At 38.2% G+C, this 16,674-nt stretch overlaps 1 protein-coding gene across 4 annotated transcripts in view; it reads left to right on the forward strand.

Moving 5' to 3' along the window:
- Positions 1-16,674, forward strand: part of PLCH1 (phospholipase C eta 1) — a 136,204-nt gene that overhangs the window by 84,846 nt on the left and 34,684 nt on the right. For 3 of the 4 annotated variants that reach the window (XM_081955604.1, XM_081955606.1, XM_081955605.1), the window contains exons 8-12: positions 2,090-2,293; positions 3,210-3,330; positions 6,196-6,367; positions 13,583-13,690; positions 15,832-15,993. In XM_081955604.1, the coding sequence (XP_081811730.1) occupies positions 2,090-2,293; positions 3,210-3,330; positions 6,196-6,367; positions 13,583-13,690; positions 15,832-15,993 (767 nt within the window). The remainder of the gene's footprint in view (positions 1-2,089; positions 2,294-3,209; positions 3,331-6,195; positions 6,368-13,582; positions 13,691-15,831; positions 15,994-16,674) is intronic. The other variant, XM_081955607.1, reaches the window with a different exon arrangement.

The raw sequence follows: 16,674 nt of genomic DNA on the forward strand, positions 1-16,674 counted from the left end.
GCTGGGCCAGCAATGCCTGTAGCAAGTAAAAAAAAATGATGACATGATGCAGTCCTTTCCTTTCCAATTTGCATCATTGCATCTGACATAAGAGAGTAGGTCACAGGTTTACCTCATAATCCACATTCCATCCCATTTCTCTTGCTTCATGCAGCTGATCTTGAAGGGTATTCCTTTTGAACATATTTAATTAAATTATTTAATTTTCTGTTCATCTAATTTTGTAAAGGCCAAACACAAACAAAATTTTCATGGGTGCACCTGTCACCTGGCTTGGAAATTACTTAGCTAATAAGATGCTGCCTATACCCATTTTGGCTTCCTAATTCAAACACTTAGATTATTATAAGTGAAAGAGATTTTGGATTGACAGCTTGGTTAGTATGTAGACGCAGTCATTTTAAAGAGCTCATTAGTATTTCATCTTGTTTGGGGGATAAAGATCAGCAGTTTAACATTGTTAAACTCAACACTGTTTTAAGCAGCATTAGGCTGCAGTAAAACAAGTTTCCAAAAGATGGAAATGAATTTTGAGGGCAGCTGAGTAAGTTACCATAGTAAGGATGATGACCTGTTTCTGTGGAATGAATGGATCAATGAATGAATGAATACAATATATGGATGGATGGATAGATGGATGGAACTAAACAGTGTGGGCCATCTTGCCTGAAACTGCACATCAAAATTGACAAAACAAAGTTCTCCAGGGTCTTTGTGAGACTTTTCTTTTTTCTTTTCATCACAAACATCCTTTCTGCTAGGCTGGAGAAAACAATCTGAAAAGAAGGTTAATATATAAGCTTAAGCATTTTGGAACCTCCAAAGCCTTACTGATTTTTTTCTTTTGTTGCTGTACTCGAGTATCTCTTTGTATTCTTATTTTCCATTAAAATAGACCAAAACTAATATTCTATGTGACTAGAATAATTTCTATACTCAGTTTGAACTGGAAAAATTTTTTTGTTAAAAAAAAAACCTGCACAGTCTTTTGTTCTTGTTGTCGTTTTAAATTAGTTTTGTATGCCATCTGTGTAACATTACTATGTTCATGATGAGACAGCTTATATTTCAATGTTAAGGGACCAGGAAATTTGGGGAAACAAATGTATGGTTTGAAATGTTTAATTAAAAATTATTTCTTCAAAGAGATTCACTACTCCTTGTAATTGAAGGGGATATTCCATCAGGTGACCCTTTGTGCAAGAAGGGCTGTCCCTCAATGATGAAATGAATAGGACATGAATGGGAACGGAAGAGAAGTGAGCAATATTCAGATCTGAAGTGATCTCCCTTTCTATATCTGCCAGTTATGCTGAAAGGAAATATGGCTTTTCTTAAGGTTGTATGGAGACCTTGTGGGTTCTGTAAAAAAATGGATCTGATTAAAGGAGATGTTACCAGATTGGTTATGGTGCAGTTGTGTTGCACCATCCTGTCACCTGCCACCTCAATGGCTGCTTTACTCAATTGTATTATATTTCTGATCTTGAATGACTAGTAAGAGACCCATTAAAAGGGGTATCTCCTTTAAGAAACTGCCAACAGTTACAGAAAGCATTGGATCCAAAACATTCCCATCTGCTTTGGATGTATTGCCTGCTTTTAGAATGGAACAACCAAGGTATACCTCAGAACAAAAATCATAATGTATGACACTTGCCACAGTTCTGCTGTGTTTTCTAAATCCTTGAAATGCTGTCAAATAAATTCCAAAAATAGATAAAATAGCCATTGCTTTTGCCTTGTAAGATTCAGGTCTGAACAGACCATAGACAAGACAAGGAAAGCATTTCAGCATTGAATATGGTTTGGATGAATTGGGATGTGTATCTAAAATCTCAGTTTTGGCTTGCTTACTGATGGAATTGAAGTGATTAGTGATTATGCATCAAAATGTATGCAGCATTAAAGCAAGAGATCACAATGGTAAACATTTGGCGAATGCTAGAATGACGTTTGAAAGAAAGTGTTTGAGTGATGATTCTTGAACAGTTTCTATTTTATGGTGTTACTCCTTCATGAATGACCTAAAGTAGTGTGCTTAATATACAACTTTTCCATATTTTGCTATTTTTTTTAAATTTTATAGGCTTTACCAATTTTATGTGCAGTCCGGCCTGTGATGTGTTCAATCCACTGCACAGCGAGGTACATCAGGATATGGAGCAACCTCTTTGCAACTATTTTATTGCTTCTTCCCACAACACATATCTCACTGGAGACCAGCTTCTGTCTCAGTCTAAAGTAGAGATGTATGCCCGAGTCTTACAAGATGGCTGCCGATGTCTTGAAGGTGTATTCTTTATTTCACTTGGTGGTATATTGCTGTGGAGTTTCCACTATTACAATGAATATGTAACATTAGATCCTTCCAGACAGAGATTCCATATATGTGCATAAGCGTCCATTTACTCTATTCTATTCCTGCTCTCAAAGAATACAAAATATTTAAAACAGAATATGACCAAATGCTAGTAACTTATGCTTCTGTATAAATAAACCCGGTGGCTCAGTGGCTAGGACACTGAGCTTGTTGATCAGAAAGGTCGGTCGAACTGTGGTTCAAATCCCTGGCACCGCGTATCGGAGTGAGCTCCCATTACTTGTCCCAGCTTCTGCCAACCTAACAGTTCGAAAGCATGTAAGAATGCAAGTAGAAAAATAGGGACCACCTTGGTGGGAAAGTAACAGTGTTCTGTGTGCCTTCAGCATTTAGTCATGCCGGCCACATGACCATGGAGACGTCTTTGGACAGCGCTGGCTCTTTGGCTTTGAAATGGAGATGAACACCACTCCCTACAGTCGGGAAAAACTAGCACATATGTGCGAGGGGAACCTTTACTTTTACCTATAAATAAATATTTCAGAATGCAGCACAAAAATTAATACTTTGATATACACAGTTATAAATAAAAGGTTGGTTAGTATTCTCATTTGTACGTTCTGATGTACTTTTCTTTCCAGCAAAACTGTTGCTGTTATTGTGTGATAATAATAGCTTGTCAGCTTTAATCATTTGCCAGCATGAGCTTTATAGATTATGAAAGATGAGACTTAATGCATGTAATAAGAGAATGTCCACTTGTTGAAGAGCATTTTCAAATGCCAAATATATGCTTGGGGCATTGATCTCCTCTCAGCCTGTTTACTTGGAAGGGAAAGTATCAGCAAAATATTCATTTAACATAATAATGTTCTTATCTTGATAGTTGATTGCTGGGATGGCCCAGATGGAGAGCCAGTTGTGCATCATGGTTACACTCTTACTTCCAAAATACCTTTTAAAGATGTAATAGATGTAATAAACAAAAATGCCTTTACTAAGAATGAGTAAGTACAGTGCATTCAGTATGCAAACAATACCTTCTGATTTGTGTATTTTATGCAATGTTGAAATCAATTAAAAGAGAGATGTGCAAATCTCTTCTCATTACTGTGTTTGTAAATAATATATTAATATATGTGTTTAATTGATAACAGATTTTTTTTCTTCAAAAGTAAAGCAAATTTTATTTCTCAATCGTATTTCTTTTCATTTTAATAACAAGAGTGTCCAATTTACTGTGTTGTAAAGTTTGCAAAGCGAAAGGGATTTATTTTTCAAGGATAAATGACTTGAAGATGTAGGGTAGGTTAGTATTTTTCAAACAGAGGTTCTCTTAAAGTTTTAATTACGGTTCCCAGAATTCTAGATATGACGCTGGCCTGTGTAGTTTATTGGGGTAGTGATGACTTCCTCCAGTATCTCGTAACCAGTCTTTGCCATCACTTTTTTCCTAAGATGGAAGGAAAGAACCACCAAATTCACTTTGCTTCCTGTTGACACCATGAACGCAACCATGCAATTTTCTTCATAACTGTATAGAAGTGCCATGCCTTCTTCCAAGATGTTTTTCAACTTTCCAATCTTGTCTATTGCTATCTTATTCCTTGATGGTCTCCCTTCCAGATACTAGCCGGCATGATCCTGATTAGATTTCAAGTTAAAACATTATCAATTACCTGCTAAAACAGTTCTGCTATCTTAAGGCATTTTTTCTCCACAGTACTGTTGTCTGTGTCAATTTAATAATATAGATAGCCCTCGACCTATGATCACAACTAAGCCCCATATTCTGTTGCTAAGTGAAATAGTTGTTAAATGAGTTTTGCCCCATTTTATGACCTTTTGTGCTACAGTTGTGAAGTGAATCACTGCAGTTATCATATTGAGATAGTAACATGATTGCAAAAGTGATCACATGACCCTGGGAACCTGCAACTGACATAATTATATGCAGGTTTCCTAGGGTCTGAATTTTAATCACATGACCACGGGGAGGCTGCAGTGGTTGTAAGTGTAAAAAAGTCATGAGACACTTTGATCAGTGCTGTTGTAACTTCAAAGAGTCACTAAACAAATGGTTGTAAGTCCAGGAGTAATAAAAATGAAGGCAGATGGGGAAGAATATGGAACTATGTACTGCTTCCTCTCTTCCTATGTTATCCATGATTATCAAACATGATTTTAATAAAAAAATGAAATGACTGATGCCAAATCTCTGCTCAGTGCAGTTATTCAAATTCAAGTATTGCAGACAGAGGATGGTTTAGCCCAGTGATGGTGAATCTATGGCATGCATGACACAGGTGGCATGCAGAGCCTTCTCTGCAGGCATGTGAGCCATTGCCTAGCTCAGTTCCACCATGCATGCATGCATGCCTCCCGCCAGCCAGCTGATTTTTGGGTCTCTGCCACGCATGTGGGAGATGCAAGTGCAGGAAAGTCAGGGAGGGGTTACATGCACATGCATGGGGGACGGGGGAGAGTGCAGTGTGCAGGAGAGGCGGAGGGTTACATGGGCATGCATGGGGGACAGGGGAGAGAGTGCGATGTGCAGGGCTCCCCGCCCCCTGTTTTTGGTCCTGGGAGGCTGCAAGGGAGGCCTGCTAGGCTCAAAACGGGGCGCAGTGGTGATGGTGTCATGCACGCATTGCATTTTGGGTGTGGGCCCACATGCCCGCACTTCCGTGCACACACGCACACTTTCAGCAGGTGAGGACAAAAAGGTTAACCATAACTGGTTTAGCCATCACTGAGCCTACTTAGTGAAGAAGAAACAACTGCCTTTTGCTTTAATTAATTACGCTCTTATAGTTAGGGAGTTTTTCTATCTAATTGGAATCTGCTTTAGTGAAATCCATTATTCCTTGTCCTGCATTATGGAAGGTAAAGAGAAGAAATCTTGACCTTCAGTATGACATTCTTTTAGAAATTTGACAAACCTCTATAGTTCCCTGGATCTTTCATCTTTCCTTTTTTGAAGATGGGGAAGATACACTATATTGCCAAAAGTATTCGCTCCCCCATCCAAATAATCAGAATCAGGTGTTCCAATCACTTCCATGGCCACAGGTGTATAAAATCAAGCGCCTAGGCATGCAGACTATTTTTACAAACATTTGTGAAAGAATGGGTCGCTCTCAGGAGCTCAGTGAATTCCAGCGTGGAACTGTGATAGGATGCCACCTGTGCAACAAATCCAGTCGTGAAATTTCCTCGCTCCTAAATATTCCACGGTCAACTGTCAGCTGTATTATAAGAACGTGGAAGTGTTTGGGAACGACAGCAACTCAGCCACGAAATGGTAGGCCACGTAAACTCATCCAACATCAGTATGTGACCTCACAAATGCGCTTCTGGAAGAATGGCCAAAAATTCCCATAAACACACTCCTAAACTTTGTGGACAGCCTTCCCAGAAGAGTTGAAGCTGTTATAGCTGCAAAGGGTGGACTGACGTCATATTGAACCCTATGGATTAGGAATGGGATGTCACTTACAGTAAGTTCATATGCGAGTAAAGGCAGGTGAGTGAATACTTTTGGCAATATAGTGTATGTCTTCTTCAAGTCATCTGGCACTACCACTACTCCAGGATTTTTCAGAACTAATATATTAAAGTTTTGCTAGTCCTTTATTAAAATGTCTTCAGTATCAGAGGATGCAACTCATCGGCCACCTGAAATTTAAATTAATTCTAAATAAATATACATTATTTCACAACATGTACCCATTAGTATCTTTCTGTCCTCAGTGAACACCTGGTAGATTGATTGTTTTCTTTGGGAACTCCATACTTATAGAAGTTAAAAAATAGTGTTGCCCTGCAGTGGTTTCAATGTTTTCAAAATATGATTTCCCTCTCATTTTTAGGTTTCCGATTATATTGTCTATTGAAAATCACTGTAATGTTCAACAGCAAAAGAAAATTGCCCAGTACCTCAAGGAGATTTTTGGTGACAAGCTAGATTTGACTTCTGTGAACATCGGGGATCTCAAGCAACTTCCAAGTCCTCAGAGTTTGAAGGGCAAAATCCTAGTCAAGGTAAACAGTGACAAAGAGTGGTCTACTGGAAAGCTGTAATTTCGATCTTATATCTAGCTTTGTTTTTCTTTTCAGATTCTATCTACAGATGAGGTGTCTCTTCCAGAATCATGTTCAGTGTGTAGGGATGTGTGTGTATGTGATTGTGGGTTTAACTATAATAACTAAATAACTGGATGTTAAAATGGAAGTGATCATGGGGTTCTTCTGTTAACTGGAAGACCCGAATAGTGTCGGTAAAATGTCGAGGATCATTCTCAAAAGTTAGCAATACCATGGTCTATTTTGAGAGGGTTTTAAGGAGCAGATCATAAGTATATGCCAGTCTACAGATATTCATTTAGGAAATTCTTAAAACTCCAGCCCTGAGAAAGTAAAAGAAAGAATGGATTGACATTTTTAACCCACTCCTTATCTGGAGACCTCTGAAGGGGTGGCACGAGAATGATATCGAAGGGTTATGTATGGCCCCAGTCTGTACATTTTATATCCATGATCAAGTTCAATATCCTTTGTCTGTTATACATAGGAAACAGGTATACATATTCTGCTGAATATCTCTATTGAAGGAGAGTCCATCACTACCCAATGTAATCTATCTCTCTGTTGAATAAGTTATATGACCAAACATTTCCCAAAGTTTAGTTAAAAAAAGCTCTGCTTCCTTACAATTTCCTTTTTATATTCTATTTCTGCTCTTCAAAACATTACACAATAGATCTTTCTTTCCTGTAGGTAAAACAGAAGACGCAAGTAGATAGAAGACTTCCAGATATTTGAAGCTAGCTGTTAACACTTAATTACTTCATTATTAATATTTCATGAAGTCCTCTTATCTCTAAATTAATACTTTTATTTATTAGTTAAAGTTGAATTGCCAGTGTATCAGATCCCCAACATGAATGTTTTTGACAACATTTAATCAAAGTTTATTCAAAATAAAAGAATTTTTGTATCTTTTAATACAGCATTTGGGATGCGTAGAATATATTGGTTATTATTTATATTTGAATATATTAATTTATATATAGTATGAAATCATGATTGTGTCAGGATTCCAAGTAAAACCCCCAATGAAAGAAAACTCCGAGGCTTGAGTTTCCTCAAAGTTCCATTTTATTAGAGATGTCCTATTGGCACATTGGGGGAAATCTGGAAGCTTCCAGGTTTTCCCACCCAGTTGAAAGTTCAAGACCCTGCCCCAACACCCACAAGTTCATCACATGGTCCAATCATTCATTGCCACAAAGAAAGATTTCTCCCATCCACACCTGTCCAGGTGCAGGGACAAAGCAACCTTGACTTTCTGAGAAAGAATGTTGTTATGGCTACATATCACCCATACTCTTTATAATCTCCCCCCCCCCCCGTTTTCCCACAGTAGAAAGTGTAGCAGGCCTGGAATCCAAAAGGTAAAAGATGGGTCTGACAGATTGACGACAATGGTCAATGCACCTACCCACTGGAAAAAAACCCAGTAAAGATCTGTCCACTTTTCTAGACTACCTGTAGCTTCCTTGTTTGGCTCTTAGATGAACCATTTATCAACATCCTTGTAGCAGCCTTCTCCAACCTGTAAATGTGGATGCTTCAGCTTCCAGAATTCTCAACAATGGACAACATCCTTTTGGAATTTTGGAAAAAAAACGCTATTCTTTTTTAGGGTACCCAAACTAGGGAAAACTCTGGTGGAAAGCAGAACCACCACACTGATCACTCTTTATCTTTTGCGGAAGAGAGTTTTGTATTTCTTTTGAATTCCATCTTTTGAGAGTGTGCTATCTATATCCGATGACTGCCCTTTGATACTTCTAAAGAAGAGACTTTAGTGGGGTGAATACTACAGTCTCAGTGAACCCCAAGCCAAATCTGTGCTTCCTGAATGTGTCTTTCATTTGACTAGGTCCACGATGGCAAATCTATGGCACGCGGAGCCATTTGTCAGGGCACGCGAGGCATGCGCGTGCTGGCCAGCTGACTTAGGCCTTCTTTGAGGCCATTTTTCACCCTCCGGAGGCTTAGCGCAAAAAAACCCCGGCCCTATGGGCAAACCAGAAGTTTGGGAACAGACTTCCAGTTTGCTTGTAGGGCCGGTTTTAGCCCTCTGGAGCGTTCAGGAGTCCCCAGGAGGCTTCCCTGAAGGCTCCAGAGGATGAAAAACAGCCCTACGAACAAACCAGAAGGGTGGGGCAGGGGAGGTTGTTTTGGCCCTCTCCGGGCTCCTATAAAGCCTCACAACCCCCCTGCACTCCCACTGCTTTTGGCACGTGAACCAAAAAAGGTTAGCCATCACTGGACTAGGTGCATTTCTATTTCATGTGATTCTGCTTAGTACAAATGCTATTGCAGTGCTGATAAAAAGATGACATAAAATAAATAAATAAGGGGACAGTATCTTCTGTAGAACAGTACATTTTTATTGGAATTTGGAACTAATCAAAATTGGATGAGTCATATCAGCGCACCTTGTAACAAGCAGGTTTAATTTCCTGAAGATCAATCTCAGTCATACTTTTTATTAACAAAATGCTTTGCCAAATCTCAGTTAATCAGCTCCTGCAAGTAACACACTGCTACCCCTCAATAACACTACTAGGTTTGCAAGCTACATGTACCAATTGCTTTTTAAAGTAGCCATATCTGCTTCTCTGATGGAAAAGGACACTTAAATTCATCACTGATGGAAAAGGACACTTAAATTGTGCAGTTATGAAGACAAAAGCTTGATAACGAAAAATGAAATAATTAAGAGTTTTGGCACATAATTTTCAGTTAGCCATTTATTTGTCTCAAATAGCTTATAATACAAATGATATTATGCATATAGAGATACATAGTGTAATTTATTATTGTTCCCTCACTGTTTTGTTTTATATGGTTGATTGATTTCTAGCATGTTTGTGTAATATATTCCTTGTTAGAATATCTAATTAAGTTTCTTGGGGTAGCACATAAAGAGAACAATAAAAGTGCAGCACAGTATAAAAAAAAATGTAGCTGAGATCATAGTAAGATGCGGTTATGTAGGCCACCAAATTCAACTCCCTGCTCAGTATAGGAATCGATAATAAATGAGCATAGTTTAAACTCACACCATACACATGTGGCTTAAAACTTTTAGTATCCCCCAATGTCAGAAGTCTTTCACAGTAACTAGTTTTGGGTGTTGGTCTGAGGAGTCATTTAAAAATCTGGGAAAATAATAAACTTTTACCCTGCCATTGAAAAGATGATAAACTATAGTAGGTCTGCATTTCTACAATAGGAGCCATTCTGCAAATGTGTCCTTAATGAAAATGTAATTCTTTCTACGCAATGGCAAATGTTTCTCTAAAGAGGTGTGCAGAAAGTGATTTAACAAATTTAACAGATTTAACGGACCAAGCAGGAAACCCTATACCATTTCAGACAATGCCATTACTTAAAAACTTTCAGTGTTGGAGCACCCACAATTTCTGGAGGCACGTTTTCCCACTGATTAATTGTTCTGATTTTTCAGAGCAGTCTAAAGATCCAGATACGTATGTATAGAAGCCTTTGAAGCCAGGTTAAAATAGTAACAGTATGAGATTTTCCCAGGAATGGATTAGAGTTGTCGATAACATTTAGCCATTTAATTTCACTTAGCAGCTTTGGTGCTCTATTACATGGGTGTCAAACTCGATTGCATCACGTGATGTCACGTGATGTCACATAACATATTGTGATATTTTTTGCCTTTGCGGAGCCAGGGAGGGTGTGGCCTGTGTGTGATGCATTCAGCCCGTTGGCTGCCAGTTCGACACCCCTGCTCTATTACAGTTTTCTGGTGATTTCTCTATATAATTTTTCTGCCTTACGCTTAAACTTTTTCAATAGGTGGCAGTATCTCACCAATGGCAGTATCAGTGACATGCTTAAAAGTTACTTTATCAGCCTTGGCAGTTAAGTAGGGCTTTAGATATGAAATTTCTGTGCAATTTCAATTGCAGAGAAGTTGAACCATGCCACCAGAAGGCATTGACAGAAACCTGCATGATTGGATTCATGCAATCATTAGGAATTGAACTTAAGGGAGCCTTTGCCTTTTATATATGAACTGGGTGGAAACAGTTTATCTACATTCAGGCAAAAAAGTTTAGGAAAAGCTGTTTATTACTCACCCTGAGATGTTACTCGCCCTGTCACTTTGCGAGCAGTAAGCCAAATAGAGGCTGATTAGAGCACACATGTCTAACAGATTATTATCCTGCTCATTCATGCTGTTAAAAAAGAATCATTTTCATCCAATTTTTCATTTAGACAAGTATGCCTTTCCGGTTTCTAATCCCGATAAACGTATTTCCAAGACCGTATGTTTAGAAAGTTCTGAATTAAAAATTTTGAATGAAAGGTAGCCAAAGATCATATCTGTGAGGTTTGGCTTATGAAAGGATACTACAGTACGTGACTAATGTACCATTTGGAGCCATTTTGATGGAAGTGCAAAAGGCACTTTTAGCTAATGATGATTTCTTAGGTCACCTTTAAATTCCAGAGTAAAATGTGCTGCAAATCACCAGTCTGTTACAGGGAGCTGCATGGTCTCTGCACCACTTTAATGGTCCTTTTTTTCCCTTGCCTATATGGGCTGTCAGAGGCCACCGCTTGTCTTTATATCTTCAGTATTAACCTTAACCTTCTTACAGTACAGAACAAAAAAGCCCGACAAAGATTAGTAAGAAATAGCCACCAATCCTTTTATCAAAAGACAAGCTGTTACAAAGGGCTGTTCAGGGAGGATCAGGTTATGGCAGTGGAAAAGGATTTTCTGAAGAGCTAAGCTCTCCATGAATTTACTTCTTAAAGGCTTTCTTACTTTTGTCGGCTGTTAAATCCTGACATCCTTTTCAATAACTCTGTCAACTGTGCAAAAGAGATATGGGGAGTCAAGAAGTATAAACCAAGGCTATATTATAGTTTTATCATTATGCCTGTCATGAGTTCTTTTCAACTAGATCCAGCTTGGTGGCTCAAATCACAAAACAGCCAATAACAACACAGGTTCCTAAACAACACCTACAAGACAAGACTCATGTACTCACACTGTTACTTACTACTCATTCTTTGCCACTCTTCCCCACTGCTACATTACTCTAGCTACTGCTACTCCAACTACTTTAAACTCAACTGCTTTGACTTTAAACTTTTACCATAGTGTCTTCTACCACCATTATCGGTTCGTTTATCTCTGCCTATACTGGTTTTAACCAATGGGACCATCTTAGTCTGCCTAAACACATTAGTGTTATGGTCCACTGTGGCCTGCAGAGCTGGCAGGAGAATCGGGCAGTGAGGTGGTTGGGGAGGAACATGGGTCAGTTCTGGAGTCTGGGGAAGGCTCGGATGAGGGCTCTGCATCAGAGGCAGAGAGGGGCCCAGGGCCATCTGGTGCTGCCTCCAGAATCTCCAGGGTCAGACATCAGCGAGGCAGAAGAGCAGGGGCAGCATGTTCCCAGTGTGTGCATGCACAGAGCTGCCAGAAGTTATGACAAAAGGGACAACTCGAGAATAAGGCTTGGAGATTATTGGGCCCTCTCATAAGACATAAAGGAGGAGCAAAGGCATGTGAGCTTTTGCAGGAAGCAACTTTGTTCATGCTGGTCGGTTTAAATTCTGAAGCTCCACTTTGACTCTGTGCTCCATGTGGCCTTGCAAAGCTAATTGCCAATTAGGTCTTTGGCAGCGTTTCAAGGGAGATAAAGGTGGGTGCTTATCAACCTTATCCCAAAATACTTTGGCAGACTTTTGTCAGACTCTTTATAAACTAGTTGTGACTCATTACAGACTGAATGAACATAATTCACAGCCGGTGAAATAAAAAGAGAGTTTTTGGGACTAAGTGTGTGCATTTTACTGTCTCAGGAAGCCTAGATCAGAACAATTAACTCTTCCTTTTTCCATTAAATGAGGGCATACAGTACTAACACCTGTCTGTTCAGTATAGCTGATACACTTCAGAAATCTCCAGTACATGTGACTTGATGTATCCTCATCAGTCCAGTTTTTATGGGGTTTCCAGACTTTTATTAAATTACTGTGTTATAAAATGTAGTGCAACCATTTGATGGAAACTTAAATCACTTGTTGTTGCCTTAACCAACAAATATTAAGAAACTATGATTAAATGAGACTCCATGAAGAGGTGCTCATGAAGAGAGACCTATTTATTACAGATACAGGAGAGATGTAGGAATAGTCTTGAGTTACATTATATTTAAAGTTGCTTCATTCACAGAGCACTTTAGAGCTCTGGAAATTTCCTTTTATTGACTTGGTTCCCAACCCAATATTGATTACGGCTTTTCAGGGCTTTAGCCAGTTATATTTTTTCTTATTTATGGTATTGATTTATCACAGTTAGGTTGAACGTTAGGCTGTGCACTGCATCCAAATTAGCAACTGCTACTAAATTAGCAAAACAAAGTATAGAAAGTATGATAATACATCTAGAAATGTATAAAATTATGTGCCTGAGCAATGAGAGATATGCTTTTTCAAATGTGCCAGCTTGTTCTTTAATGATAAGCAAGACTGTGGCTACTAATTGGAAAGTTTTTTAAAAATAGGATTAGATAAATTAATGGAAAATAACAGGTTGTTTGTCATTAATGGCTATATATTGAATTCAGACTATGAAAACTTTAAGTCACTGAAGATACCACCTTTTTGTCCAGGTTAGTTTCACAATCACTTTTTCAGAATCTCTTCCCATCTAAATCCAAGTTACATATTCTCCATGGCATATAGAACAGCTGTTTCTAGGACCTCTAACTGAGCATGGGATATCACATACTTGCATGCTTAACAATAGACTTGTTGAATCGGACCAAAAATAGATCCGATCCAGGGATGTATTCCAGCCAGATGCCTCCTGGGAAATTCACCAGCAAAAGATGAATATAACATGCCCCCCTCTAACTAGTGGGTTTTGGGCTCTCTCTCAGTGTGTGTGTGTGTGTGTGTGTGTATCAGAAAATGTGAAGGGTATGTTTGTTTTAATTTAGATAACAGAGAGTAGGAGAACATTAACAAATTAATTATTTAAAAGCTACTGGAATAAAACTGCATATTTGTACCTGCTCTCATAATTTTTTAAGTAATAATTTCATATGATGCTACTGTACATATCATTGGATCTACTTAGATTTCTAATGTACATTTATCATAAGTTATTTTATTTTTTTTGCTTTTCAGGGTAAAAAACTCCCATATAGTCTTGGTGCAGATGCTGAGGAAGGAGAGGTTTCTGATGAAGACAGCGCTGATGAAATTGAAGATGACTGCAAATTAAATTTTTCTTATGTAAGTCCATCTAATAGATCTGGTACAAGGGTGTCAAACTCACGTCGTCACGGTGGCATCACATGACGTATCGAAACTTTTTTCTACTTTGCTAAACGGGGCGTTGGTGTGGCCAGCGCGTGATGCATCTGGCCCGTGGGCCGGGAGTTTGACAGCCATGATCTAGTATATTTTCTGATGGAGGCTTAAATCTAGATTTTCCCACACTGCCTCAATAGTGATGTAATGCTCCTATTCTCCCTTAACGTATAGCATATAAAGTAGGTGTGGTCAGAACCAAAGTTCACTTTAACTTAATGAAGTGACTTTGAAGTTAGTGACTTCCTGAATAAGCCTTAGTAGGTGTGTGTGTGTGTGTGTGGTGAGGGTTTTTTTTTTTTTTTTTTTGCAATAAGGTGGCCTATAATTGCTATTCTGGAATGCTTTCAACTTCCCAGTTTATTCTACAGCTATAGGATTTCCTGTTGGTCTTTTATTCAAGTGGTTAGAACTACCATGATTTGAAACTTGGTTTAATTTACTGCAATTTTAATATAATTAACATCAAAATTACAGGAATTAAATGCCATTAATATTATTACTTCCTTATCATGAAAAATATGATACAGCAGCATGTTTGGGAGATGCTCCAGAAATATGTGAAACACTTATCCAAGAATCAGCATATTTATTATTAATAATAATAAAAATAATTGCATGTAGAAGTAAAACAACTGTGGCAAAAGAAAGCAAAGACAGTACCATGGGTACAATCTCAAAACATCTGGAGTACCTCCTTGGGTGCAACCCCAAAACATCTGGAGTACCACTTGAATAGCAGCTGCCTTTGCAAAACCATCACCAGTCAATTGCAAAAGGTAGCTTTACTTGGAACTGTTTACATCCTGTGATAATATCCTTAATCCCATAAACCACAACATCTGCTTTTCTCAGATCCTTGAGAAGGATTCGATAGGTGGATGAAAATGCCAAGTTGAATCTGAACATCTCACTGACTGTGTGACCAACCACAATAATTCATGAAATACCTGTCATAAATATTATCAGAGTGCTGAATAATAAGCATAAGTATAAATTGTACCACTGGGTAACTTATTTTTTTCAGCAACCTGTGCTGTCTTCCCCATCAAAATTTATATTGTAAACCTCTTGAGAAAGAGGCATATCTTTGATAGAGCTATGTAAAATGTGGATATTTGATTTTATTTTATAAAATAGTGAAGTGGTCAGTGGTCAATGAAATCTAGATTAAATGAAGATGGATGCAGGCATGGACATATAAATGTATACTTTATTATCTACATTTGCATCTCTGTCTCTGTCTTCATCCTACCCCAATTTCATAGTCCACGGTAAAATGAATCAATTTCTTGGATTTCTAATGTATACCTCAAGATAAAATTCCACTAATACTATACAAGTCTAATTGCTCACATTGCTGTGCATTTATTTTCTATGTCTTTTCTGTAACATTTTGGTTGAGTTGTGTGTTTCCCATAAGTGGTTCTCAAATGTCATGTGTAGATAAAGAGAAGCCTTAGTGTAGACAGGAGCTCTGCTTCTGAGAAAGCCCAATGGGAAGTATTCTTTTATGAATGCCATTGTGTTAAGGAGATGGTGGGAAGATAAGAAGGCTGCAGACCGCTGGGGAGCCATTTGTACAGAGAGAAAGTCAAAAGAATCCATATTCTTCCCTTGGCCACCTTATAATAGAAGAAGTGCAAGACTACCATCCTCTACCCTAAGAATTTCTCCAAAATTCTCTTTTCTTTGAAGAATGTCAAATTCTCTTTGATCAAGTGGAGTGATAATTTATTGGGGAAACTTTAGTTTTTACTTGGTACTCATAAAAAGCCACTTGTGATAGACTGCTGCATATTTAGATTATACCGAAAGCAAATAAAGGAAATGGTCAAGTAGTTTTTCTCTCTGTTATATCAGCAGCTGCTATCTCAGATATCCTGTATATGGACCAAAAAAGTTAAATTATTTTCTTGCTTTAAGTTACTTCAAAAGAAAGGCATTAGAATGTATAATAAAGAATCTGTTTAAATCGGTCAATACGTTTCTCAACTCTATTTTTTTTTTTTTTACAAAAATCCGATTAACAATTTGTATTGCTGCGTATTGATCTCTTTCAGAGCAATGGCACAACAGAACATCAGATAGAGTCTTTTATAAGAAAAAAACTTGAATCCTTACTCAAAGAGTCTCAAATCAGAGACAAAGAAGACACTGATAGCTTCACTGTGAGAGCCCTTTTAAAAGCAACACACGAGGGCTTAAATGTGAACTTTAAACCGGTAAGACATTTTTCTTACTCTTCTGGGAATATCTATTGCTGCTATTCTGAAATATAACTATAACTGATTGCAGAAGTCACATAAAAATGGCTGTTCTTTTGTTCTTTCATTCATTGTACATTTATATGTATCCTGCCTTTTTATTTTTACAAATTACTCAATGTAGCAAATCACCTTCCTCCTCCTATTCTCCCAAGAACAATAATCCTGTGAGATGAGTTGGGACTGTAACTGGGCCGAGGTCACCAACTGGCTTTCATGCTTAAGGCAGGATTACAATTCACAGTCACCTACTTTCTAGCCTGGTGCCTTAGCCATTAGAATAAACTGCATACAAGAAAGATGACTTTAAAAAGGGAGAAGCGATCATTATTTCCACAAATAAAAAACTTTTGCTGCAAAAGAAAAACAAAATCAAAAGAGTTGGACTTAATTTCTTTTAACTGGACTGTTTGAGCAGAAGGTTGGACTTTGTTGTTGTTGTTAGTTGTGAAGTCGTGTCCGACCCATCGCGACCTCATGAACAACGTTCCTTCAGGCCTTCCTGTTCACTGCCATCCTCTGGAGTCCATTTAAGCTCACACTGTCTGCTTCAGTGACTCCATCCAGCCACCTCATTCTCTGTCATCCCCTTCTTCTTTTGCCCTCAATTTTTCCTAGCATTGGGCTCTTATCCAGTGA

Source organism: Natrix helvetica (assembly GCF_964273705.1).
Source record: "Natrix helvetica genome assembly, chromosome: 5".
Taxonomy (NCBI): domain Eukaryota; kingdom Metazoa; phylum Chordata; class Lepidosauria; order Squamata; family Natricidae; genus Natrix; species Natrix helvetica.